This window comes from Gopherus flavomarginatus, chromosome 10, assembly GCF_025201925.1.
Source record: "Gopherus flavomarginatus isolate rGopFla2 chromosome 10, rGopFla2.mat.asm, whole genome shotgun sequence".
Classification (NCBI taxonomy): domain Eukaryota; kingdom Metazoa; phylum Chordata; order Testudines; family Testudinidae; genus Gopherus; species Gopherus flavomarginatus.
The window spans coordinates 32896052-32923496 of record NC_066626.1 but is presented as its reverse complement, the minus strand read 5'-3'; the positions used below and the strand labels follow the sequence as shown (position 1 = coordinate 32923496).

Below are 27445 nucleotides of genomic sequence, written 5' to 3'. Positions count from 1 at the left end.
ACAAAGAAGGATTAACCTTCCCCATCCTTTTCCCCCCACCAATCCCTGGTGAGTTCAGACCCAATCCCCTTGGGTCTTAAAACAAGGAAAAAAATCAATCAGGTTCTTAAAAAAGAAAGCTTTTAATTAAAGAAAGAAAAAGTAAAAATTATCTCTGTAAAACCAGGATGGAAAATGCATTACAGGGTATTCAGATTCATATAGACTAGAGGGACCTCCCCGTCCCCCCCCGAGCCTCAGATTCAAAGTTACAGCAAACAGAGGTAAAAATCCTTCCAGCAAAAGGAAAAACATTCACAAGTTGAAAGAAAACAAACATAAGACTAATCCGCCTTGCCTGATTACAATTTTGAAACATGAAAAACTGATTCAGAAAGATTGGGAAAGTCTAGGTGTACGTCTGGTCCCTCTTAGCCCCTAGAGCAAACAACAAACAAAACAAACAACACAAACAAAGACTTCCCTCCACCAAGATTTGAAAGTATCTTGTCCCCCCATTGGTCCTCTGGTCAGGTGTCAGCCAGGTTCACTGAGCTGCTTAACCCTTTACAGGTAAAAGAGACATTAACCCTTAACCATCAGTTTATGACACATGGCTTTAAAGGGAGGAACAGTGTCATAGTATTCAGTATAAAATGGAAATAATACAATGGACTGCTTAGTAATTGCTGCCTCTTATTTTATATCTACACTGTTTTTCAAATTCAGACCTTACAGAAAGTGCTGATTAGTCAAGTGTGGTTCGTAGAATTGTCGGAGTTTCTGAAAGATGTAATAATCTTGAGTTGAATGGGAGTGAGAAAAAGAAAGAGAACCCAAATCCGAATATACAGAAGTAGATTTTTGCAATCTGCAAGTTCTCACAGCCTTATGTCACAACAGCCACTGGGCAGAATGCAAATCTAAATATACATGAAGATTTTAAAAATTAGAATAGGTGTGAGAGGAAAAAAGGGTTCATTTTTGATGGGTTCCAATAAAGACTCAGTCATATGCCAAACGTGCAAATGTGTGGTTGACAACAGCTGGAGTTCTTGGAGGGACTAATTAAAAAAAAATTGCTACTGCTAAGCTGATTTACTAGTCAGAATATTTTAAAAATGAAAACTCCCAGATTTTATCAAGGTTGGCCTTTGACTATCTGCCGTGAATTGGTTTTGGTATGAAATGAACTAGAAGTGATGCCAGACTATTTTCTGGTGTTTTTTTTTTAACCAGGGCACACTACATCCCCTTCTGTCACACACACACACAAGATTAAATAATGAAAGGAGGGAAGGAAAGGCTGTCCAGCTAAATGTTTGTTTTGAAATCTGAATCAGTCAGGAAATGTTTTAAACATGAATCTCTATTTACACTTTCACAGCTGTCTGGTTTTTAGTCAAAATTTTGTTTTAACCTGCATTAACACAGGATCCAAAACAAACCCCCTAATCCAAACATCTCTGAATCCAAATTCTAAATTTGTGTCTTAGAACTATGGTTACATAACCATTTGAAGCACTACATAAGAGCTAAGCATTATTATTATTAATTAGCGACTGTCCTCTTGAACCTTCTATTTGTGTGTTCTTTTTTACTTCAGGATATTTCTTCTGGTGGGTGCTCCAAAAGCGAACACTACACAACCTGACATTGTAGAAGGAGGCCAGGTGCTCAAGTGTAACTGGAATTCCAACAAAAACTGCCAGCCTGTTATATTTGATTCCACAGGTAAAGTATGATATACTTGCTGTAAGTAGATGGAGCTTGTAATGTTTCCCATGTCCTAAGCCAGGGGGCTTTCACAACAAAGTTTTTGGTAGCCTCAGAGTGACTCACACTGACACTTTTTCCTAAAATACATATTTATTTCTTTTTCCTAAAGTTAATTATGGACATATACACATCCAAATCATTGTAATTTATTTATGTATGCGGACTCAATAATAAAAATGTTGTGAAAAGTAATATTTGTATGTTCTTTATCACTTTTCACGGCACACTTAGTAGCTAGCTGGAAGGCTGTGATAATTGATACTAGAAGTATCAGACTCTACTTGTATCACTTATCACAGCCTTCCAGCTAGCTATTAAGTGTGCTGTGAAAAGTGGTATTAAAGAACATACAAATACTACTTTTCACAAGTATTATTTATCACATCTTCCCAGGTGAAATATGATACTTGCATCTTTGTTCATCACTTTTCTCAGCAAGCACCAGGACAAATTAAGCCCTGGAGGGGGAGGCAATGGGGGCCAGGGGTGATGTAGGGATGGTTGTGGGGCTAGAAGAGGCAGTGGAGGGTCAGTGTGATTGGGGGGTTGGGGTCTGCATGGCCAGAGCCAGCGGTCAGTGTCTGCTGCTGCATGGTCAGAGCTGGGGGCTGTGCAGCTGAAGCCAGAGGCTGGAAGTCGCTGCCATGTGGCCAGGACCAGGGGTCAACACTCAGGGTTGGCTTCCGCCATATGTCAGTGGGAGCCTGGGACCAGAGCCAGAGGCTAGTGGCCAAAGCCAGGGGCTAGAGGGCACCCGAAGTCCTGCAGCCTGGCTCCTGAAGTCCTGCTGCTGGAGCTGCTGCTTAACCACCCCAGGGCTGAAGCCCATCCTCTTCCCAAGGTTGGTCAAGAACTCACCTTGCTTCTGCAGTGTTGTGCCCCACCTGTCTCCAGAGGCAGTGCAGGGCAGTGCATCCAGGAGCAACAGGGAGAGAGAGGGAAAGGCCAATACTTGCCCAGGAGGCTGTCATGGCCACACGAAAGGCCCCTGGTGGCCGCATTAGAGAAATTCTGCACCTAAGCAATGTCTGACAGTGTGAGCATGTTCAGATTCAGATGAGGGGATGTGATTCCAGTTAGTTTAAATGCAAGTTCTCTTGGTTTGGCTCACTAGTCAGTGCTTACTCTTCTTTCTCATTGAGAATTTCAGCGAGTTTGGTGTGTGCTGGAAACTTATGTGATCACAAGTATTTCTTTATTATTTTTTTTCGTTTAACCTGACTACAGCCCTGGTTATTCATTCATACTTTCTCTTGTGTATTCTGAAATATATCTAAGACATTACATGGTAAATATAGCCCTGACTCCCACTCAAAAACATCAAACTGAAACCTGTGGGTGTAAACTGAAACAAAAGCAAAGGTTTTCATGAACAGAAATCAGTGGGGTTTTTACAACTCAAGTCATTTCACAATACTTAATTCACATCTTTGTCAGGATTTCTCAATAGGTATGCGATGAGAAATTAACCTATGTCAGCACTGTACTAAAATGGAAAACAATATTACACTGTGCAATGTTATCATTCCATTCAGTCTTTACGCTCTGTTACACTTAGTGATTTCCACCACCTGTAGTAGGCTATGTGATAATCCACTGCACGTGTTCCTACACTTGAGCCCATGGATATTGAATCCTGTTTTCCACAGCTTGTTTTAGGCTAGCATGTGGAAAAACCATTGCATGACATGAGTGTGGATTAGCAAGACCTATATTAATGTGGCCTGAGGAAGCACTGGTGATTTAGAGCATTACAGGTCACCATCCATCTGTGTGGCTGTCAGTACTGTCTATGTACATGTATGCACACATGAGTTTTGGCTTGATAGGTTGTCATGCTTATTCAGAATTTGTAAATTATACTACAGTACAATCAAGATGCTGCTCCTCTATTGCATTAATTTGTCAAGGTATCTCACCAAAGTCTCTGAAATCTGCACATGATACTGGAAATTGTTCTGTTTATTAGTTTCTAAACAGTTGAAAGCTGTACTCGGCATAGTGTGTATAAAACTCATATCAAGATTTGGCTCTTTCTTCATTGGGAACAAACCATGGTTTTAAAGTTGTTTTGGCTGTAAAATCTCAGTCCACAGCTACCAGTTTGTCAGACTGCTTAGGACATAAAAACTGTGTACAATTATTATTTTCAAGTTATTGGGGTTTTTCTCCCCCTTCTGAAGAGGGTAGGGTAAGAGTCATGAAATTGGGGGGTTGGATTTGACTGGAGAGTAGTGTTGGCACTAGCTTTAGATGTCATAATGGTGTATCACATATTTGTTCTTCAAAATATTTCTTAACATATATCTGGAAGTAAGACTGACTCTTTTTTTTTAACATTTATTTCACAGTACCCTAAAGCATGCTAAGTACTTTACAGCACGAATACAACAAGAGTGAAATCCTGACACCATCAGAGTCAATGACAAAGCTCCCATTGACATCAGTGAAGCCAGGATTTCACCCCAGGTCCTTGCCTCAAAGAAACCTTTTCTCGTTTCCCTCATGTCCAAAGTTAGGTGGTAAAAGAGTGTAGGTTGTGGGAGGGTAAAACTTAAATATGATCATGTGGTTGCCTAGTTTAGTCCTGCAAGATTAATTTAAAACCTATTTTAAGCAAATAAATCCTTCAAATTTACTCCTGATGTCGAAAATATGCTCTGACTGTCCCATAAGCGATGGGCTAGTACTCAAAGCCATATTCAGGCAACAAGACTTAAGAGCAGAACATCGAGGAATCTGAATGTTTAACACAGCTGACACTTCTGATGTGACATGAGCTTTAGAAACTCAGATTCTCAGGTGTCCTGTGTTTTATATTCACTCTAAATCATTGATTATAACCCTTTTGCAAACCACCCTCTTGAGTTCTGAACAGTCCTTTTGATAGGGTAAGATTGGTTTTAGTATAGTTGAGGCTTGTCAATCAGGTCAATGACTGCTGTACAAATATCTTTGACCAGAATACTGCATATATACATCTCCTCCTTTCAGTAATCTCTTTTGAAAATTTGATATTCTGGATTAAGTCAGTAGTACAAATGGCCTTGAATAACCAAATTGCAGATGTTTAGCAGTTCATAATTAAGATACTTTTTGTTAGAGGATCTCTCTTTTTTTTTTTTCCCCTTTAAATATCATCATTATTAGATGCTTTATAAATACCAAGAAATATAGGGGATATTCTGGTCATTAAACTTCTTTTTGACGTTAAGCACTGTAGATGAATGTTATTGACATGTATTGCAATACAATTTTATAGCATTTTTACAACCAAACTAATAAATGTGCCACTAGTACAGAAATCAGTGTAGGCTCCAATAAATGATAGAGTAAAATTTCATATATAGGAAGAAGGTTTTGAAAAGTCTACTGTTGAAAAGTGCTATATAAGAGAGAGAGATTACTAGGGCCTGGTCTACACTGGGGGTGGGGGGTGAGGGGTGTAGATGTAAGATACGCATCTTCAGCTACGGGAATAGTGTAGCTGAAGTCGATGTATCTTATTTTGACTTACCTCCTGTCCTCATGGCACGGGATCGACCGCCGCAGCTCCCCCTGTTGACTCCGCTACCGCTGCTCGCCTTGGTGGAGTTCTGGAGTCGACGGGAGCACGTTCGGGGATCGATATATCGTGTCTAGACAAGGAGTGAAATTTCAGTCCCCGATAAATCAGTCAGGTGGGTAGTCTGGACATACCCTAGCTAGTCAAGGAAAGCAGGATGCCAGCCCCATTTGTGCAGGCTGTATTTTTAAAAGGTCAGTTGGTAGTTCTTTGAAATCTTGTAGTTCATTTTCATCCACTGGACGTTAGCATTTGGTCAACAGATTAAGGAGAAATATGTTCGTAGTCTAAATCGGGATGCTCAGACACCTGTATACGTTTGAAAATAGCGCTCTTTAAAGGACATTACGCAGTTAGGGCCCCAAGTTTAAATTTACTTTTTTTCAAAACCTGTTATAAAAATATATTGCAAACTTTTCTTTTATTTAAACATTCCCTTGCAGTACAGTAGCTATATTTGCCTTGGGTTAGTGTGCAAGATCAAAAAAGCGAAACTGATTGTAAACTGCTAGCAGAGGTAAAAGCTGTATTTAAGTTGGACGTGTAAGCAGAAAGATATGCTTTAGCCAAACACAAGTTATTGGGCTGAGTGCAAAGGAAATGGATGAAATTTGATGTCATCTGATACAGGATACAGATGATCCTTTCTGGCCTTAAATGAACCTGTGAATTGAGGGAGTACAGTTTCAATGTCCGAGCTGAACGTAATTAAAAAACATAAACTTCAAATGCTCTAACGTATATTAGCTAGGAAAATAATTTCAATATGAATAATCATAGGCCCTGATCCTGCAATCCATTCCACACAGGACCTCTGTGCAGATTCTCAATTACTTCAGTGGGAACCTGTCATGCCACTCAAATTGCAGGATTGGGGCTTAAACTGGTCTAATTAAAACAGATAAGAATTTTGTTTTGAATATCAGAGGGGTAGCCGTGTTAGTCTGGATCTGTAAAAGCAGCAAAGAATCCTGTGGCATCTTATAGACTAACAGACGTATTGGAGCATGAGCTTTCGTGGGTGAAAGCTCATGCTCCAATACGTCTGTTAATCTATAAGGTGCCACAGTACACTCTGCTGTTTTAGATATGGTTTCAGATGTTGATAGTGGAACAAAATCAGGTCTTGTTTACAACAGTGTAGGAGAGCAGAATTTGTCTATATTTCTGTGTCTTTGATAAGCTTTATGTTTTCTGGATTATGCTGAAGTACAGTCTTGGACACTGCTAGCAATCTTTATAAGAGTTCTGTAATTAGTAGATCTTTCTATGCTAGCTGAAAGACTTCTGCTAGATACAGAACCCCCAGGGGCAAGTGGCAAAAGATGATGTGCCTCTTCTGTGGTGATCACAATTAATGTATCAGTTTAGGCTCTGAATATTTACAATAGGCTTTCCCATATGCCAGGCAAAATAGGTAGAGGAAAAGGCCTCACTACTATAATGCATGTCTCTACTTATCAAGGTATGTACTACTGGGCAAACACGCAGTGTTTTATTTGTATTTTTGCCTTAGGTAATGGGCACATTAGGTTCCTGGCATAGGCGGCGGGTTATATGGGCTCCAGGTGCCCGGGCTTCAGGAATATTCAGGGCTGGGTGCCCTGCTCCAGCAATATTTGGAGCTGGGTCTTTCCCCCAGCCCTGCCTGGATCAGATCCCGTCCCCGGCGGGTCTCCCCCCACCGCCTCGCCCTGCCACGTCCCTGCCTGGAGCGGGTCCCAGCCCCCGCGGGTCTCTCCCCACCGCCCCGCCCCGCTGCGTCCCTGCCTGGAGCGGGTCTCGGCCTTTGCCTTCCACCCCTCCCCCTGTGTCCCCCCTCCGCCGCATCCCTGCCTGCTCCTGCTGCTCGAGTAGAGTGGCTCCCGGCAGAACTGCTGTCTGCTGCCCCAAGGTCCTAGCGCCTGCCATCCGCTAATGGCAAGGCAGGCTTCACTTACCCTGCTCTTCTGCCCTAGCCCTGAGCCTCTCCTACGCCCCAAACCCCTCTTTCCCAGCCAGAGCCCTTATCCCTCTGCACTCTGATCCTCTTTCCCAGCCAGAGCCCTCATTCCCCTGCACCCTAATCCTCTGCCCCAGCCCTGAGCCCCCCCGCAGCATGAACCCATTATCCTCAGCCCCAACCCTCATTCCCTTGCACCCTGAGCCTCTGCCCCAGCGTGCACCACCTCCCCCTTCCCGCACTCCCACCCCCAGCCGAGCCTGCACCCAAACTCCATCCCAAAGCCTGCACCCCTCACCCCCTCCTGCACACCTGCCCCAGCCCAGAGCCTGTACCCAGCACCCAAACTCCCTCCCAGAGCCTGCACCCCTCACCCTTCCTACACCTCCATCACCAGCCCAGAGCCTGCACCCAAACTCTGTCCCAAAGCCTGCAGCCCTCACCCCCACCTGCACACCCACCCCCTGCCCCAGCCCGGAGCCTGCACCCAGCACCCAAACTCCTTCCCAAAGCTTACACCCCTCCTGCACCCTAATCCCCAGCCCAGGACCTGCACCTCAGACCTCCTCCCTGAAACCCCGCCCAGAGCCTTAGGCAGGTGGAGGCGGAGTTTGAGGGGACGGAGTTGGGGGGTGGGTTCTGGGCACCACCAAAATTTCTACAAACTTGCCTCCCATGGTTCCTAGAACTTAAAGATAAGAATTTCATAGCTGAGAATCATGGTGGCTCAGGAGAATTTTTATTCAGATACATTTTCAGTTGTTAAAATTTCATTTGAGTGTTTATGGAAGTGCTGTATTTATCACATTGTGTCTGGGAGATTGAAGTTTGTTTATACTCCAGAAAAACAGGGCAGTCAATGCATTGTAACAATGCAATCTCTTTTAATGTGTGTAGCTGGTTCCTTGCCATTATCAGGCCAGTAGTTCAGATTGCCAAAGCAGAATCATATTTTCTTTTTTTAAAAAGTGCATGGCAAGAAGAAGGATGGCATTTTGATCTCTTTAGAGCAGAAATCTATTCAGATACTTTGTAAAGTACATGTGAAGTTTGGTTGCTAATGGAGGTAAGTCTGTTACACAACCTTTTGTGAGAAAGTCTGTGAGAAAGTTAAACTAAGCCTCTTGCCCATAATAGTTACTTTTGTATTGGAGGTTCTCATTCTCTTTCATCCTGTGTCCCTTTATTCAGCCACTTGCAAACAGATATTCTTCAGAATTCTCTGTTCCTGTATTTCTCTTCCTATGACCTTTTAAGCAGTCTTTTAAGGGCCTATAAGAATCCTCAAAATAGTTCATGGCAGTGGTTCTCAAACTTTTTTTTTACTGGTGACCCCTTTCACATAACAAGCCTCTGAGTGCGACCCCCACTTATAAATTAATTTTTATATATATATTTAACACCATTATAAATGCTGGCGGCAAAAGCAGGACTTAGGGTGGAGGCTGACAGCTTGTGACCCCCCGTGTAATAACCTCATGACCCCCTGAGAGGTCCCGACCTCCAGTTTGAGAACGCTTGGTTTATGGGGAGGCCCTAGAGTCTAACATAAGAACCAGGGGGCTCTCAATAAAATTAATAGGCAGCAGCTTTAAAACAAACATAAGGAAGTACTTCTTCACACAACACACAGTTAGGGTTGCCAACTTTCAAACTGCACAAAACTGAGCACCTCAGCCCCGCCCCTTCCCGGAGGTTATGTCTCCTGCTCATTACAGTCCCCCTTCCTTGGTGGCTCGCTCTTCCCCACCCTCACTCACTTTCACTGGACTGGGGCAGGGTTTGGGGTGCAAAAGAGGGTGAGGACTCTGGCTGAGGGTGCAGGCTCTGGGATGGGGCCAGGGATGAATGGGTTTGGGGTGCAGGAGGGGGCTTCAGGTTCGGGGGTGCGGCAGAGGGGTTCTGGTGGGGAACTACGGCCAGTGGGAGTGCAGAGCCGGTGCTTGGGGCAGGGGCAGCATGTGGCGCCCCGTGGTCCCCCGTCTAGGAGCCGGATCTGTTGGCCACTTCGGGGGTGCAGCGCAGAGACAGGGCAGGTAGGGAGTAGTCTGCCTTAGCCCCACAGCACCGCCAAGTGGACTTTTAACTGCCTGGTCAGCAGTGCTGACTGGAGCTGCCAAGGTCCCTTTTCGACTGGGCATTTTGATCGAAAACCAGACACCTGGTCACCCTACACACAGTCAATCCATGGAATTTGTTGCCAGGAGATGCTGTGAAGGCCAAAAGTAGAACTGGGTTCAAAAAAGGAATTGAGTATGTTCATGGAGGATAGGTCCATCAATGGCTATTAACCAGGACGGGCAGGAAGGCAACCTCGTTGTCTGAGAACCAGACGCTGGGACTGGATGACAAAGGATGGATCACTCTACAGTTGCCCTGTTCTGTGCATTCCCTTTGAAGCTTCTGGCATTAGCAACTGTTGGAAGACAGAATGCTGGGCTTGATGAACCATTGGTCTGACCCAGTATGGCTGTTCTTATGTTCCTAAGGAAAATCAATTGTCATTTACTGAGTGAATCTTCAATAGAAGACAGTATGCAGGGAACTGGAAAATGCATGTAATTCCTCCATAACATGTGGTGGAGGCTAAGGAGGGAATGATTTGAGTCTCACATCATACACATATTTCTCCCTGTGTATTTTGAGTGGTTAACTGTGTGGAACCTCTGCAGCTTTGCAGGGTCATCTATCACTTCTTTATTTCTCATATGTTGCACAAATGCTAATTCCTGAGTGTTGTTGAGAAATGGCAACGTAAAACAGATTACTCCCAAGAGTATTTGGCTGTTTTGTTAATGGAAAATGTAGTATTCTCTTTGTGCATGGACTAACATTTAATTAAATGGGTTTCTTCAAAATTTATTTAATTATTCATATCTAGTGATAATTCTATTTTATGAAGGTAATATGAAACTTAACGAATGGCTTTCCTGCCTATGGTATATAACACAGGCAAACTTGAGTCTTAAGTGGTTCTGGGGTCAAAGACAGGAGCGCACGCTCTCTCTTTCTCTCTCGCTCTTTCTCTCTCTCATTTTTTAAACTCCCTAGGGCTGGAGTCTGTAGAAGCCTTGCCTACACTAGAGTTTTTAGCCTCTGATGTAGCTAGACAAGTTTGAAACTCCTTTCTGTAGGAACTGCCTCCTGGTGGTTGTACTAGGGTTGTACAAAGCTGGTCCCAGAGGAAAGCACACACTATGCCCTTCTCAGGGTTGACGCAATGAGTGTGCTTCCTCATGAGTTGAAGATATCTAGATGCTATTGTGCCACCTCGGGCTTATTTAAGAAAAAAAAATTCCACTCAAACTGCTTTGAGAGACTGAAAGGCACTTGTTCTAAAGTAATCACTGATCCTCCTAAAAGCCACTCCATGCCTGAGAATGTCTATATGTTGGTGTAAATCAGTGGGGCAGTTATCTCTTCTTTATGTCCTGCAGAATAAGTACTGCAGTTTCTTTGTACTTATAAGCAAGCAGAGTAAGGTCAAAATGAAAATATGGTCCATATTACCTTCATCAATAGTTTCCAGAATTCTGCATTGATGATTCCCTCTGAAAAGGCTTTGCCTCTGGGAATTGGTGGTAAGCGCTCAGTAACCTGCCTGGGAATGGCCTACTTTTGAAATGAAAGAAAACCAGCAATCCACTCCCTGAGGCAAGCTCACTGCAACCCCAACTACAAGACAACTCTGCAACCCACCCCCCTTCAACAGCCACTTACAGTATGTAGAGAGAGAACACATATAGATAAGATTGATAACATCGCATGTCTCCTCACTCTCATGTGACTCAAACCATCTCTCGCACACGTGTGGTGCACTTGGGTGTTGGTGGGCAGACAGCTGCTGTATTTTCAACAGTTTTGATATGTTGTTGCTTAAGCCAGGGGAGGGCAAACTACAGCCTGCAGGTCGAATCTGGCCCATCAGGGATTTCAGTCTGGCCCATGGGATTTCTGGCCCCGTGACACAGCAAGGCTAAGGCAGGCTCCCTGCCTGCCTGGCCCTGCACCGCTCCCGGAAGCAGCCAGCACCACATCCCTGCTTCCCATGGGGGAGGGGGAGGCAGAGGGGTCCATGCGCTGCCCTCCCCTGCAGGCACCGCCCACCGCAGCTCCCATTGACTGGGAACAGGGAACCATGGCCAATGGAAGCTTTGGGGGTGGTACCCACAGGTGAGGGCAGCAAGCAGCAGAGCCACCTGCCCCACCCCACCTCTGGGAGCTACTGCCAGACACGCTGGCCACTTTTGAGAGCGGCATAGGGCCAGGGAAGGCAGGGAGCCTGCCTTAGCCCCGCTGCGCACCACTGCAGAGCCGCTCAAGATAAGTGGTGCCAGGCCACAGCCTGCACCTTGAACCTCTCCTGCACCCCAACGCCCTGCCTTGGGCCCCCTAACTCCCTGTCTTGAGCCACTTGCTGCACCCTCCTGCACCCCAAACCCCGAGCTCCCTTCCACACTCTGCATCCCCTCCTGCACCCCAGTCCCCTGCCCTGAGCTCCCTGCCATACCCCAATCCCCTGCCCTGAGCCGTCTCCTGCACCCTGGCCCTGTGCCCTGACCCCCTTACTGCACACCGTGCACTCCCTCTTGCACCCCAACCCTCTGCCCCAGCCCTACATTCATGGCCCTGCATGCAATTTCCCCACCCAAATGTGGCCTTTGGTCCAAAAAGTTTGTCCACCCCTGACTTAAACTGTAGAAGTGGGAACTATGCAGCATTGTCAGCTGGACACAGAAACTTTTAATATGAGGTATTCCAGTGTATTGTGATGACAATGCAAATCTTTAGACCGACATACAAAAAGAACCTGGCAGATTAAATTATTTTTCTGGCAACTGGCAAGTCCATAGAAATACTGGCCAGTCCAGTCAAATACCAGCCAGGTGGTAACCCTAGCCCGGTCCAGTTGCATCTCTCTCTTCTTTTTTCTGCCCCTTTTTTTTTCTCAGTCTGCTCCATACTTTTTTCTGTTTTTTCATTGTTTCCCTCCTTCTGTTGTTTGGCTTTTGTTTTTATAACACTTCTTCTTTCCCCACATGTGTCACATTCCCCCTCTGGCTCATAAGAGGGCTACTTAATGCTCAAGAGCAATGGCTGCATGGAGCTGGGCTATGTTTGCTTCCACTGGTTGATCTGGTAAGAGAATCTGCAACCCTGTACAGCAGGGGTCGGCAGCCTTTCAGAAGTGGTGTGACGAGTCTTCATTTATTCACTCTAATTTTAAGGTTTCACATGCCAGTCATACATTTTAACATTTTTAGAAGGTCTCTTTCTATAAGTCTATATTATATAACTAAACAATTGTTGTATGTAAAGTAAATAAGGTTTTAAAAATGTTTAAGAAGCTTCATTTAAAATTAAATTAAAATGCAGAGCCCCCCGGACTGGTGGCCAGGACTCAGGCAGTGTGAGTGCAACTGAAAATCAGCTCGTGTGCTGGCTTTGGCACCCGTGCCATAGGTTGCCTACCCCTGGTCTAGCAGATAAAGACTTTCTGAATGATACCTCACAAGACTGACTTTGTACAAAACATAACCTAATTACATGACAGTGGTGAATATTGGGGTGTCACAACATCACCAGACAAATGCTTCAAAATTCGTTTCATTTTAAAAAATACATTGGACTTTCAGTGGAAAAAATACTTATTTTAAGGTACGTGTAAAATATTTTGTGCTAACACAGTGTTAAGGTTTCAAAATTGAAGTGTCAGGCAGTGCACATTGTTTTTGTAACTTTAACTTGACTGTGTTGCAGATCTACTGATGAGTGTACAGTATAAGTGCTAAGTGATTTTTTTCCATTCCTGTTTATCTTATTCACTGAGTAGCTTAATACATCATTGTCACAAAATGTGTTAACACTGGAAATTTTATTTTTTTGAGTTTCCTGACTTCTCATTACTTTAACAATGTAAATATAACATAGCGCTAGCAGTTTCTTTGAACTGAATTACTTCTTAGAACTCCTTGGAGTTTTCTTTCTGTGTTCAAATACAATTTCAGCATTTGTTAAGAAGCTGTGGATGTTTAGTGATTCTTCAATACAAACGCTGTGGTGAAATCTACTTCCAGAACAATATACACTGTATAATTGCAAAGAGATCATTTAGTAATAATTTCTCTTCCTTTGAAGATAGAGTTACTGGTTTCCCAACTAGATTGCTATAAAAAACTTGTAGAGCATGTTGGGAAAACTTTGTTTACCTTCAACCTCATGACCTATCTGTGAAAACATAACTTGTGTTTTAAACTCTGGCTTTAAAAATTAGATTTTCGGGATTCAGATGGGAAAACTATGATCCTTATAACAAATAGTTTCTTTTCTCAGTTCTCTCCTTTCTTTCCCTTCCCCACCAAATTTTGTGTGGAGGTCCTTTACTGTACAGGGCGGATGCTTTAGCACATACTCTGGCCTTTGCATCTGATTTCCTGCCCTTGCTGGGTGGCAGCCAGATCTGGTAATTTGTTCATAGTGAAAATCTGCAGAGGCGTTGAACTGTAGCTAAATTTTACTACACCACCCTCTCTCTTTTCCTTCTGAAAGCAAATTATATAAAACTTGCTAAAAAGTGTGATGACACTACGAGCTGCACATAGGGGTTGCCAACTTTCTACTCACAAAACCGAACACCATTGCCTTGTCCTGCCCCTGCCCCGTCTTGCTCTGAGGCCCCACCCTTGCCCTACCCCTTTTCTGAGGCCCTGTCCATTCCATCCCTCTTCCCTTTGTTGCTCTCTTTCCTCACTCTGACTCACTTGCTCATTTTCACTGGGCCGGCTCAGGGGGTTGAGTTGCAGGAGGTGGGGAGGGCTCTGGGATGAGGATGGGGATGAGGGGTGCTTTGAGGTTTTGAGTGTGGGAGGGGGTTAGGGTGTGTGAGGGCTCCAGCTGGGGGTGCAGACTCTGGAATGGGGCTGGGAATGAGGGGTTTGGAAGGTGGGAAGGGGTCAGAGTGTAGGCTCTGGGTGGCACTTATCTCAAGCAGATCCCAGAAGCAGGGGCATGTCTTCCCACTGGGTCCTATGTGGCGGCGTGGCCAGGCGGCTCTGCGCACTGCCCCACCTGCAGGTGCTGACCCTGCAGCTTCCATTGGGAGCCGCGGAACCGGCGCTTGGGGAGGGGACAGTGTGCGGAGCCCCCTGGCTGCTCCTACACATAGTAGCTGGAGGAGGGACATGCTGCTGCTTCTGGGAGCTGTGCGGTGTCACGGCAAGTAGGGAGCCTGCCTTAGCCACGCTGTGCCACTGATTGGACTTTTATCAGCCCAGTCAGTGGTGCCGACCGGAGCTGCTGGTGTTATGGTTAAAATCCGGATACCTGGCAACCCTAACTGCACACCTCCAGCTTTTTCTGAAAATCTGTTTCCTAGTCTATGTCTACACTACACACCACTAGAAGTGACGTGTGGGGTATGTGTAGCTACACGCAACAGTGAAAGGCTCTGGCAGTGTGGAGGCAGCAGTGAAAGGCTCCAGTAAGGGGGAGGTGGTGGAACCTTTCCTTGCTGCTTTCCCACTGCCGGCACCTTTCCCCACTTTCCCTATGGTAGGAAAAGGCTCCAGTAGCGGAGAGGCAGCAGGACACTACACTGCTGAAAGTAGTGGCATAGACCAGGAGGCATGCCTTGGGCAGCTGGAGAGCTGTATAGAGTATGCACTCAAATACACCTTTGAAGGCTGTGGATATGTACTCATTCTACTTGCCTAAACCATGCTTGACTGTGTGTACTGCTATTACTACCCATGCTTGGGGAGCTACTCATGTATATGCACTACACCTCTGAAAGAAGGTGCATCCTTACTGCTGCACCCACTAGTTTTAACTGTTTTGGGCCAGTCTCTCATTGCTTTGTGGTATGCAACTTATCTTCCATGCCCCTCCCTCCTCACAGTCGTGTAACTCAGTAGGGCTGGTCTTACACACACACACAGATCCATCTACTGCTGAAAGTGTTTCCAAATCTTGCCCAGCTGATGGTTTCTTGAGATGCTGAAAGGTAGTTCACATTAGTTGTACAGACTGGGGATATCCTCCTCTTTAGAGAAGATTAAACTTATTCTTATTTTGTCAAAAGATTGTCAGACACTAATTGTAACAGGTAACAAAAATCAGTGAGCAGGTAGGTGTTCTGCAGTCATTGTACATGAACATCAGCAAAAGTAAGTTTTGATCAAATGTGACATACCAGGGTACAATCCAGACTAATGAGTAGCTGTGTCACCCCTGCCCTGCAACCTAGGGTGCCGTACAATGATCTTGCTGAAGTAGCTCACACCTGTGCTGCTCACAAACAGCCTTCCAGCATACAAGGCACATTAAGATTTTTTTGTTACTGGTAATATAGTGAATGTCAGGGGGTGTAATCTTTACTGGCTTTATGCAGTCTGGATAAAATGCCTCCGTCCTTTTGACATAGGATTTTGGGGGAGTGGGATCACTAAAAGCTATGAAATTTTATTCTGGACATGCGCGCGCACACACTTTTCAGGGACCTACATGACCAGTTGAAGTCTATCAGATTGTACACATGTGGGCAATATGTAGAATGTGAACCAAAGGATTCTGTTACGTGCTTGTTTCCAAAAAGGAAATTGTATTCTTCCTTTCAAGTCTCTTGCAGTTCTCTTGAGTATCACGCCTGCAAGATTGAAATTAACTCTTCCTTTTTCAGGAATGTTTAGGGCATTGTTTGGAATCCAGTAACCTTTTCAAAAGAATAGTAAAAAGTTTTACATTTTCAATGACAAACTTTCCTGTTAATGCTTCAATGCAGTGTACTTGTGAGCTCTTGAATTGCATATTAGATTGGGAAAATGTGACTGTTCCATTTCAGAATGCCTCTGTGTACAGCCCTGTGCCGTCAGCTTCATAACTTTTTTGAGTCCTTGCTTCAAGAGCTTCCTTGCTAATTCAAATACTTAGTTATCTGACAAAATACAGAAAGTTCCATTAAACTATTGTAAACTAAAATATGCTCTTAAATCAGCTTGGAATTTTCATGCTAATGAGTTGCAGATTTCTCTGGCAAATTCCATTTTAGCACAAAGTGCTGGCTCCGCAGTGATACTGTCTCCCCACCTCTTTAAAATTGTATATATAATATATATCTCCACAGATTGGCTCACTGTTAGTCTTAATCTTTTTCCTGGCAATGAGGATGTCTCCAGAACTCTTTATCTTTTCTGTATCACTTCCTGAAATCAGGAACTGGGAAAAGCATCTACAGAAAATTACCAAGCTTCAAGTCTGGGGTTTTCGTGTACTGGTTGAAATGTTTGAGTCCATTCCAGCTTTTTTCTGATTTGCTCCAGGAAAAAAAAGTTACATAGGCTAAGTCGGACTGGGTACTGTTTGGCACTTTTCCAATTAGCTGTATTCTTCCACTGCCCACGTTTAGTATACCACAGCCTTTATGAAGGAATTTTCCTGTATTCATTTTGGCTGAAATTAGTTTGAGATCGATTGTGTTGATCCACACTAAAAGAGAAATAAGCTTTTCAAAAGGGAAATAATAAAGTCCACCCCCCCCACTCCCTCCTACATTTCTCAGCTTCCTTCCCTACTGAAGTGGGTGATCCTAGACAATAAAAGGCTTTGTTTGGAAGCCTACTCCACCAGTCTGGCCTGGCTCTATCTGTGACCTATTTAGTTTTAGGAGGGTATATTAGCTGTTTTGTGCAGCTTCATCCTTTCACAGTTTAGGAGCTGCTGATAGAGTTCAGGGCAGAACTAGCATGTTGTAAACTTGAACAAAACTCTTGAAGACAAATTTATACGTATATTGAGGAGAAAATAGTGGGGAACTCCTGCTTTCCCCTAGAGTAGGATAAGGAAGGGAAGTTGGGATGATAATATAACTGTTGTATAGCACTTTTCATCAATGGATCTCAGGACTAGGAAAGATGGTATCTTTGGGAAATTATCCACTTTTAGCAAATACTGGTTTTTAAATGAGTATGATTATTTTATTAGGCTAGCCTACGTTAGAAGTGCTACATTGTAACACATTTGGTGAAAATGCTGTGTGCCAACGGGAGAGAACTTGGGGAGGTGGCTTATTCACACCCCTGAGCAATGTAAATTATACCAAAGTAAGGAGGAGTGTAGATTTGGCCACTGACATAGACAGAGATTTAAACCTGCTAATCTCAAATGGAGCTGTTTGGTTCAAAAACAAACCACTCACCTGTGTGAAGGCTGTTTTTTCATTTGTAATTAGAGGGATTGATTCTAATCTTGCTAACTCCTCCTTCACACTCCTGTGGTTCTCTTGAAACCTAACTGTCATCTGTGTAATTTACCCTGGGGTAAGTGACATCTGAATCAGGCTCAGGGTAACTCCAGTGACTACAGAGTGGGGAGAGGTGTTACATGTGTAAAACCTCACCAATGTGCTGTCCGTTCCCGGTGCTGGAGAAATCACTCTTGTGTGTTTGTGATTAGGTAGATTTCTGCCAGGATACTGTTTCACTGGATGTAGTTGGATCGTGATTTAAGGACTAGCTGGAACACACGACTTCTTGCTTACATCGGTTGAGGTGGGGGAGGGGAGGAGAGGGGGGAATTCTGTTGTTCCAACAGAGCCTTGAGGAAGTAACAGGATTTTTTCCCCCAATCAGAGGTAAGCAGGAGCTTTGTGTTCCCGTTTATCACTGGGTCATGAGCCAAACAGGCTTGCTAAACAAGTGATCTTCATGCAAGAGTCAGTCCCTTCACAGCATGGGACTTTTAAATGGTGATTAACATTCGCTCTCTTGGCTCACGATCCCCCACATTGAAACCTTTTATTCAGATTTTAGGTGGAAGATGTCCAGCTTCAAACCATCTACAATCCTGCTTTCTGAGAAGAGCACTTCTGTATATTTTGTGAGGTTGCCTCTTTTTGGCCAGCTGCATTAAGTTTCCATTTATTAAAACTCATCTTAACTGCACCAGTCCTTATTTTACTGAGGAGTCTTTAATCTATTCTGTAAATTAGGTCAGTCTTTAAATTTTACATCTTTTTAAGTATTCATAGTCTGGGCCAAACTTCACCAGTTCAGTGCCTCTTGTCTTGACTCATACAGTTACTTCAGTTCAGACTCTTACTTCCAGAAGGGGACAATGTTTACAGTCCAATCTTCTCATTACCATGGAGTTTCCATGAGTTTCTGCTTCCAAGCATGTTAAGGGTTGCATAGCACAACTTCCAGATCACTTAACAGTAAGTTCACCTTGTTTATATAGCATTTATATTGAATGAAGAAGGCATAAACTGTAGCAGACTGGACTAAAATAAGTTAGAAATAAACCTCCCCCCTCCTTCAATCTCTCTGCCTTCTTTGAAAGTGTGTGGTTAATAATCTCCTCCTCTTCCTGCCATTTTTCCCCATCTCAACTTCCAGATGTAAATTTAAGTCCTAGTTAATATAACAATGACAAAGTCCCATTTCTCCAACAGGAAAAACACACCCATAAAACTGATCATTAAAGGATATCAAGTTTGTTCTTGAGCAGGAGGCTTGAATATAATAGAACTGGAATGTATCAAGGCATAATTGTGTTAGGATCAGTTAGGTGAAGGCGCTTTTTGTTTGGAGTACTTGCCTGCTCTTACTAGAAAGAAGAAAAAGTCCTAGGGGTGAGATTTCAAGGGGCTGAGCACTTTTGAGTTGGCATATCAGGTCCTTTTCCCTAATGAAAAGGTACATAAGATGATAAGTAGGATGGTGGAACAGATGCACAAAGGAAAAGCCCCAGCACAGATCTGGCATTTATACATTCATTTTTATTTTTGTGACATGTACCCCATGATTCAGGCCCTTCATTTTCAGTTTTTATTTTATTTAATGTTTCTGGGGAGTTTATCACTGCAGCAACAAAAACAGGTGAAAATCAGTGCAAAATTATTAATTTTTTTTCTGGGTAAATATCAGGGTTTATTTTGGTGGACAGAAGGACAGGAACTAAGTATTCAGTAGGTTAATGCTTTGATGAAAGGAATTCAGTGTGGTTTGCTACAGAACTAAAACTGAACTCAAAACACAATACCACCTCTGAGTTTAAGAAAACAATATATTTCTAATCCCCAAATAAAACTTTTTATTTGGATAAACAGTTTATTGTTGTAGATTTAGAGCTATTAGCCTATAAATATTTGCATTTAAGAATTGGCCACACCATTTGCACTGCATACACTCAACTTTCATCCTTTTCTCCTGATTTTTTTTAAACTTTTGAATACTTCCTTGTGTTTTGAAACACATTCTGATATAGATTTTTGTTTTCTTCCCATTTTACCTTATCAAATCTTTAAACCATTATCTGCTAACAGCTTGAAATGTGTATATGGTAGCTGTGAGATTCATCCGTACATTCAAATGGGTACGCATTTAGAGCATGAGTGCAGGCCTGTTTGTTTGTGTGTATCTTCTAGACTAATACATAGCCTTACTTCAAGAGGTGACCTTCAAGAGGCCACACTGCTGTTTTGACGTAGGCTGAGACATGCTGCCTGGAGAGTCTTTGTTGGCAATGTAGACGTACCCTCAAAGGCACTTTACTCCTTATTGGTACCATTGCAGTTGACCTAATGAGCTTGTCTTCAATGCTTTTTTTTTTTTTCTTCCCAGAAAGGGCAGCTGCATTTTTCACTGAGGGGTAACTAATGGACATGAGCTGTGAAGATGAGCCCTCCCCCCGCACTTTTTTTTTTTTTAACTGTGAGGTAAATTTGCTGCTGTCAGTCTGCGGGGGAGCAGGCAGTAGGGCTGACCTCAGTGTGTTTACTTCAAGGTCAATCTAAGTGGTCTCAAGTCTGCACTAGATTTTCATTTTGTAGTTGTTTTATTTGTACTGCAGAGAAACCAAAGTGTCCATTGTGCTAGGTGCTGTTCCGATTCATAGTAGGAGAGAGAGTCTGTCCCAAAGAGCTTACAGTTTAAGTTTAAAACAAGACAAGATGATGCATCAAACAAAATGGAGAGAATGGGCAGGAGTTAACAGTGAAAGTGTTGTCACCTCTCTTCTTTAGTCAGAAATCTCATGGTATTTTGGTATTAAAGCCCCAGGTACTACAGTCAGTTGATGGTTATGTGAAAATCTCAGCTTTCATTTTAAAAACAAGCAGAAGTTTCTAGCCTGTGGACAAAAGCATAACAAAATTGAACTCTGAGGCCCCCAAACCAGAAAACAAATAAAAAGAAGCTCCAATTAATTATTTTTCAAATCTCATGATTTTTAAGACCATATCATGATTTTTGAGGACCTGACCAATTTTATGTATTTATGTATTTATTTATTTACTTGGGGTCGGCAACATTATGGTTAGAGAGACATGCTCACTGAGATGGATTTACAGTAATTTTCTCATCACTGGTTTAACAAAATTCAGAAATAAATAGTACAAAATATTGTCCAACGAAATGTCTTACATTGGTTTGAGCATGTGAACTCTTGTACCCAAAGTTTCATAAGTTTAGTAAACACTCATTGATTTTCAGTTTTGCACACTTAAGACTCTAGGCCTAATTTACTTTCTGTGAATACTCTCATGAAACATTAACTTTTGGCACAATCTAAAAAAAAGCTGCTAAGGAGAAGGAGAAGCTATTGCAGTGCATATATTTCTCACTTGTTGATACATGTAGGTGAAATGTTTTTGCCTTGCTTGAGGAGGAGACAGTTCTTTTTTTCTCTTTGTCTAAACTCTGCTTATGAAATATGATGATTTTGTTTAGTAATTGAGCTTCTTTGTAAGGCTTAGTTAACAAAAATTTAATCTCTCATGTCAAACATTTGTGCATTAATACTGTATGTTGAACACTTCTGAGCATGTTCAGAAGAACAAAAGGTATCATTTTCTGTGTTTGTGGAATATACCCAAACTACTATGCTTAAATCTCTCCTCCCACTCCAATAGCGAGTTGCCAGATTCCCTAGGCTTTGTGTACACTACACAGTTTTTAGTGACATGGCTGTGTCACTACAGCTGTGCCACTAAAAGTCGTGCAGTGTAGCCGCTGTTTGTCGTCTCTCCTGCCGACAAAAAGAGCAGTGTTTGCATTTGCATTGTCAGCAGGAGAGCGCTGACAACTTGCTGTTCACACTGGCACTTGTTGTGGCAAAACTTTTGTCTTTCAGGGTTTTGTTGTTATAACACCTCTGAAAGACAAGAGTTTTGTCATTCAGTTGCCAGTGTAGACATAACCCTGTACAAGGTGGATACCTTTCTAGAAGCTTAGGGTGGAATTTTTCAAAAGCACTGAGTGCTTGATTTCAGTGGGAGCACAGTCATGCAGGGTGCTTGGGAAAATTCAGCTGTTAACCTATAACTCAGTTCAGTCAAGTCCTAGATCAGGGGTCAGCAATCTAGGCAACACTTGTGCTCTTACAGTAATTCAGCATTCTGCCTATGCTTCTTACATGTTTGGTAAATAGTCACATATCCCATAGATACATAAGCACATAAAAAAATTACTTCTATCAAAGCTATTTCTTCCCTCAGATATTATTGGTTTCAGCTTGCTTTTTATCTCTGTTTGTATTAGTATTTTCTCTAAAGATCACTCGGTGCTCATGAAATAATGCTGTGTTTTTAATTTTCTTTGCAGGCGACAGAAATTTTGCACCTAATGATCCACTGGAGTTTAAGTCTCACCAGTGGTTTGGAGCATCTGTGAGGTCTAAAAATGATAAAATTCTGGTAAGTCTTGCTTGTAATGTTTTTCTACAGGAAAATACTGCAATAGAAGGATTGTGACAATTCAGAATTAAACTTAGCTTTGCCATCCAATTTGAGTTTCTCATTAGGAGTTTATTTGCTGGCTTTTCTGCTATGGAAAGTCCTAGTATAATTCATGAATTAGTGGATGTTGAAGTTATTTCTGAAAAATTCCTCTGAAGCCCTTCCCTCTTTTATGAGAGTTGTACACAGCCTTCTATCAACGAATGCACATTTCTAAAAATACAAGTGGACTTTTCTTTCTCTAAGGTTGTTACAACTGTCCATTGTGTAGGTAGTGTGATGTACTTCTACTAAAAGCAGTGCTTTTGGATCATTTTTCCTTGGGCATGCAGTAGAACAGTGGTGCAAAGATCCATCCAACCTGTTCAGGCATTCTGAAGAGAGACCTGTTTTATAGACTGTCATGTCTTTTCCTCAGGCCTGTGCCCCCTTGTATCATTGGAGAACTGAAGTGAAACAGGAGAGAGAGCCTGTAGGAACTTGTTACCTTCATGATGGATCTAAGGCTGTTGAATACGCTCCCTGCAGATCGAGTATGTATAGAAGGTTTTGTTGTTTAACTTAGTAATTTCAATTTCTCTTCTGTTACACCAATTTTATGTATATTTGTGTGGAGTAAGAAGAGAATCTGTTTTGTTCCTTCCCTCTTTTTCCATGGTCAGGTTGGCATTTATCCTTGTGGCAGTTGGGGAAGAGCCTGACTCAAAGCCCCAGGTCTGGGCACTTCTGAACTTTTGAGGTGTTCAGGATTTTCATTCAGATTTCACAGATGTTGGTATCTCTCTCTCTCCCCACCGCCACCCGCACCCCACACTATTCCATACAGTGGATCAGACTAAGACCATGGATCCAAATATCCCTGAATTTTGGAAAATCCAGATATGAATTTAATAGCTCATTGGTAATTGTTGTGGCATCCAAAATGAGCCCACTTTTCTTCGGAGATGTGGATGTTTTTCTGTTGCAACCCCCAATGCATGAATTTCTGAATCTGGAATTATTGTCGTCATATTAATGCTCCAGTTGATGCTCCTTTTAACTGTTTGAAATGTGCCAGAGCAGATTAAAGTTTCTGCCAGTGAACTACTGAAGAGAAGAATACCTAGGGTACTGCAACATATTATGAGTACAAAGTGCCCTGCACAGAACAGTCCCACTTCTGTGCAGCTTAGCTGTGTCAAATAACAGCAACTAGGGTAAATTTAGGGTAAAATTTTCAAAAGCAGACTCTGATTTTTGGTGCCTTCATGTTGTTTGTACTCAATTTCAGATATCATGGGCCTATTTGTTTGAAAGTGCTCAGCACCCACAAGCCCTGGTCATAGCAGTGGGGGCTGCAGTGGCTCACACCTCTGAAATCAGACCCAAGATGTCTCAACTTGAGCACCCAGAATAAGAGATTACTGTTTAAATTTGTTACCCTATTTCTTTAACCTCCTTTTGAATCACGACACTGACTGAGAAATTCTGCAGAACAGCAGGAAGTGCATTCCATAGTCATCCAACATAAAAGGAGCATAAATGTCTATGTCTTAAACTTAACAAATATTCAACTACTCACACAGTTATAAATAAGGGCCTGTCTCATTACTGCCCTAGAGCTGTATATACAGGGGATTAACTTGGTCATAAAATCTCTCTCTGGGTTGAATCCTAGCATGGGAAGTCTCTGCCTGGAATGCTTTTCTCTTGTTCTTCAGACAACCCTTGAAATACATTATAGTTATAGATTTCCGGGGTTTTTTGCATAGAAAGAGAAAAATATGTTCCTTTTTCCAGATACTTTACATCTGTTTTTCCCCAATACCTTTGGAATTTAACTCAGCAGGAATATGGCGTTACCATTTACTTCTATTCGGATAGGCCTGGAACTAATCCTAAAGTTATTTGATCCTGTGTTGAAGAACAGGAAGAAATATCTGCCTTGCCATATTAGAACAAACTATTGAAGCACCTAGCTTGGTATCTGACCTCTGGCTTTGACCACTGCTTCAGAGAAAGGGACAAAAATCTCCCTCACACAAAACCAAAATCACCTGACGTTCAAGTTCACCCAATCCAGGCTTTGGCCATCCACGGATGTTTGAGCAGAATGGATCAATGTAATTATAACCATTTTACCATTCCCTGTCACAGTTTAATTTATCACTCTCTCCTCATCTCTTTTCTGTAGCAATTATTGATGCTGATGGACAGGGATTTTGTCAAGGAGGCTTTAGCATTGATTTTACAAAGGTATGTGATGCTCATTGGATGTAGCTTGTTTTCATAAGTCAGCAGACAAATTACAGCAGTTCCAACCAGTACCTGATGTAGGCATGTATCTATTTTTTAAAATAAAGATCCATCATTCCTGAAAGTAAAACTTTATTAAACTAATCTAAATGTTTGGAACAAGCCATTATTATGAGCCCTGATCCTGCAAGGTGCTTAGCACCTGAGCTCTGAAAGATCATGCCCTACATAAGTACCCTGCATTTCCAGCTTCTGTCAATGGTACCTGATTATTTGTTTTATCTTTGCTGTCACTGGTCCTCAGGTCAAATGAAACTAATAAAATTACAAGATTACTGTAGACATTTAACCATATACTGGTCTCTTCGAGTCACTAAGTCGGTTCTCTTCCAGGAATGACTTGCTCTGAAAGTGACAGTGTAACCCCCACCCTTAATAACTCCATTAGTAGACTCTGCTTTTAGACCCAAATCACTGCTGCTTCTTGAGCCTTGGCTCCAAATTTTCTGTATCTTCTTGCTCTTGTTCTCTTACTTATGTTTTCTTTCTTTATGTATGTAGGTTGCTGTATGAAAATGTGTTTTTCATACAGTCTCTTAATTTTCTTTTTTTGTTTTGATTTCTTTTAAAATCCAAACATAGGAAAAAAATATTTACAAAGCGGAGCATCACATAAAAAAAGGACTTGATTCATCAACACGTGTAAGCACACAAATGGTCCCAATGACTTAAATGGGACTGCTTGTGCTTAAAGTTACAAACATGTTTTGCTGGATCATAGCATACCAAGTACAGGAAAAGCTGTGTTATCTGGCACTTTGCAAACCAGAAAGCTCTATAATCTTTCCTTTTGGGAGGGGTTGTGGGGCGTGGGCTCTAGGAGGGGGTGCAGGAGAGGGCTCCGGGCAGTGGGTTGGGGTGTGGAAGAGGTTTCAGGGTGCTGGATCTGGGCAGCACTCACCTTGGGCAGCTCTCTACAAGTGCTGACATGTCCGAAGAGACGCAGTGAGTGGCTCTGTGCACTGCCTTCGCCCGTAGGTGCAGCCCCCACAGCTCCCATTGGCCGAGGTTAATGCTCCTAGGTGGAGGAATGGCCACAGGGGCTCTGTGCACTGCCCCCACCCTACCCTGAATGCTGACTCTGCGGCTCCCATTGGCCAGGGACTGCAGCCAATGGGAGCTGTGGGAGCGGCGCCTGGAGGTGGAGGCAACATGCAGAGCTGCTTGGCCGCACCTCTCTGGACATGTCACCAATTTTGTGGAGCTGCCCGAGGTGAGAGCCATCCAGATCTGGCACCCTGAAACCCCGCCCATGCCCCAGCCCTGAGCCCCCTCCTGTACCCAAACTCCCTTTCTCTTAGTTAACCGGAATTTTTGACTTAACCGTCAACCTCCATTCCACAACATGCTGGATAACAAAGCTTTTGCTGTAATATACACAAAGATCGAAACCAAGACCACTGTGTGTACAATATTTCTGTAGTTGATTAAGAAAAAGTCTGTATGCCTCCACAGAAACCAGTCATATGACAGACTCCTAGCAAAATGTCATACAGTTTTGTTCTAACTATATTCTATTGTCTTAAAATTATGTCTGTAGGAGTCTCAGCTAAAATGACATGAATCATTCAGTTCAGAGTTTAAAAAGAAGAGGCAGGGTGGGGGAAGGAGCATAGAGGTGGGAAAATAAATTGATCAAATGCAGATGTTGATTTGCTTCAGTAGTGTTAAACCTAATAAAATTTTAGAAGATCACCACCTTTTTAATTTTCCTTTTTGTTTTTTGATTCTCTTTTAGTAGGTCTGTGTAATCTCAAATCATAATTAAAAAAAATCTATTTAAAAAATATAACGCGTGGCTGGGTTGCTACAGCAACTTTACAGTACAAGAAAACTGTGTGCCCCTAGAATTACCATATATTTTATTATTGTTTATTATTTTTCAGATGTATGGTAATGAGGGATCTTATTTTTTTTATTTAATTCTTTCTAGGGAGACCGGGTACTTCTTGGAGGACCTGGAAGCTTCTACTGGCAAGGTGAGACAAATCACTTACGTGACACAAAATGCTGATATCTTTGATTTTTCACCCCCACTCCACCTATCTTGACTCCTCCATAAATGCCAATATCTCAGTGAATGAGACACTAGAAATATATTTTTTTAATCCCCTTAAAACATTTACTGAATATTTGAGGCAGCTTTAAAAGACTTCTTTGCACTGATTATTAACTAAATAGCCATACAAATGTTCTTTTAAATATATAAAGTGTGTGTGTGTTTGTTCCTAAAGGCAAATACTTTGTTCAAGCCCAATGAGGTTACCTCCGGGAATATTTTGCCCGTTCACCCAAAATCTTAAAAGCAAGGAAACGTAAAGTTAAGCCAGAGGTCTTTCCTGTATCTTATAACGCAGACATCAAATTGTTCACCATCAATGAGACACGCTACAGGCCCCACAAAGAGAAGTACATTCCATTTCCTTTGGATACAGAGATACGTTACATTCTCCACATGCATCTGCCTTGCGCTGTAACACAAACCTTACCTCTGACTTCACAGTTTCCACAAGAACTTTTCATTTATCTTCTCCTAGAGGGAAGGCCTTCAACTGACCATTGCACATCCACGGTCTGTGGGTGTGTCTACACTGCAGTCGTGGAAGAGCCCTCTCGGCCTGGCAAACAGACGCTCACTAGCTATGCTCAAACGAATGTGCTAAAAATAGCAGCGTGGACACCATGGCATGGGCTAGCCACCTGAGTACAGACTCAAGGGGTCAGTTGGGCTTGTACTTGGGCAGCTAGTCTGTACAGCAATGTCCACACTGCTATTTTTAGCATGATAGCTCAAGCAGCATAGACAGCCTGTGAATACAAAAGCCGATTGACTTGCTGCCACCACCCCAGTGAGCAGCTGCCAAATGTAGTTGCTCACGTTGCACATACATAACATAGTTTCTGTATTAGTGCAGACCCTGAATAAAGGAGAGTGATTAAAAATGTGTTACAGATGCAACTGATGCTCATCAAATTGAGTTTGTAATGTATATTTGTTTTGTTAGCTTCTTGAGAAATTGATATCTCTTACATAAAACTTGAAAGGAAAACAAATTCTAAATGTAACAGTAATTTAAAAATAAAATAATGCGCCTTAACTTGCAGTTTCATAATTTCCTACAATTCTTTTAAGCTAAATTCTGAAATGCCACTA

General features: G+C 42.6%; 1 protein-coding gene across 1 annotated transcript in view; it reads left to right on the top strand.

The window, feature by feature from the left end:
• The window catches only part of ITGAV (integrin subunit alpha V), a 76387-nt gene that overhangs the window by 10800 nt on the left and 38142 nt on the right, over positions 1-27445 (top strand). Inside the window, exons 2-6 of the mRNA XM_050916402.1 lie at positions 1586-1713; positions 21863-21954; positions 22415-22529; positions 24170-24231; positions 26225-26270. Of these exons, the coding sequence (XP_050772359.1) occupies positions 1586-1713; positions 21863-21954; positions 22415-22529; positions 24170-24231; positions 26225-26270 (443 nt within the window). The remainder of the gene's footprint in view (positions 1-1585; positions 1714-21862; positions 21955-22414; positions 22530-24169; positions 24232-26224; positions 26271-27445) is intronic.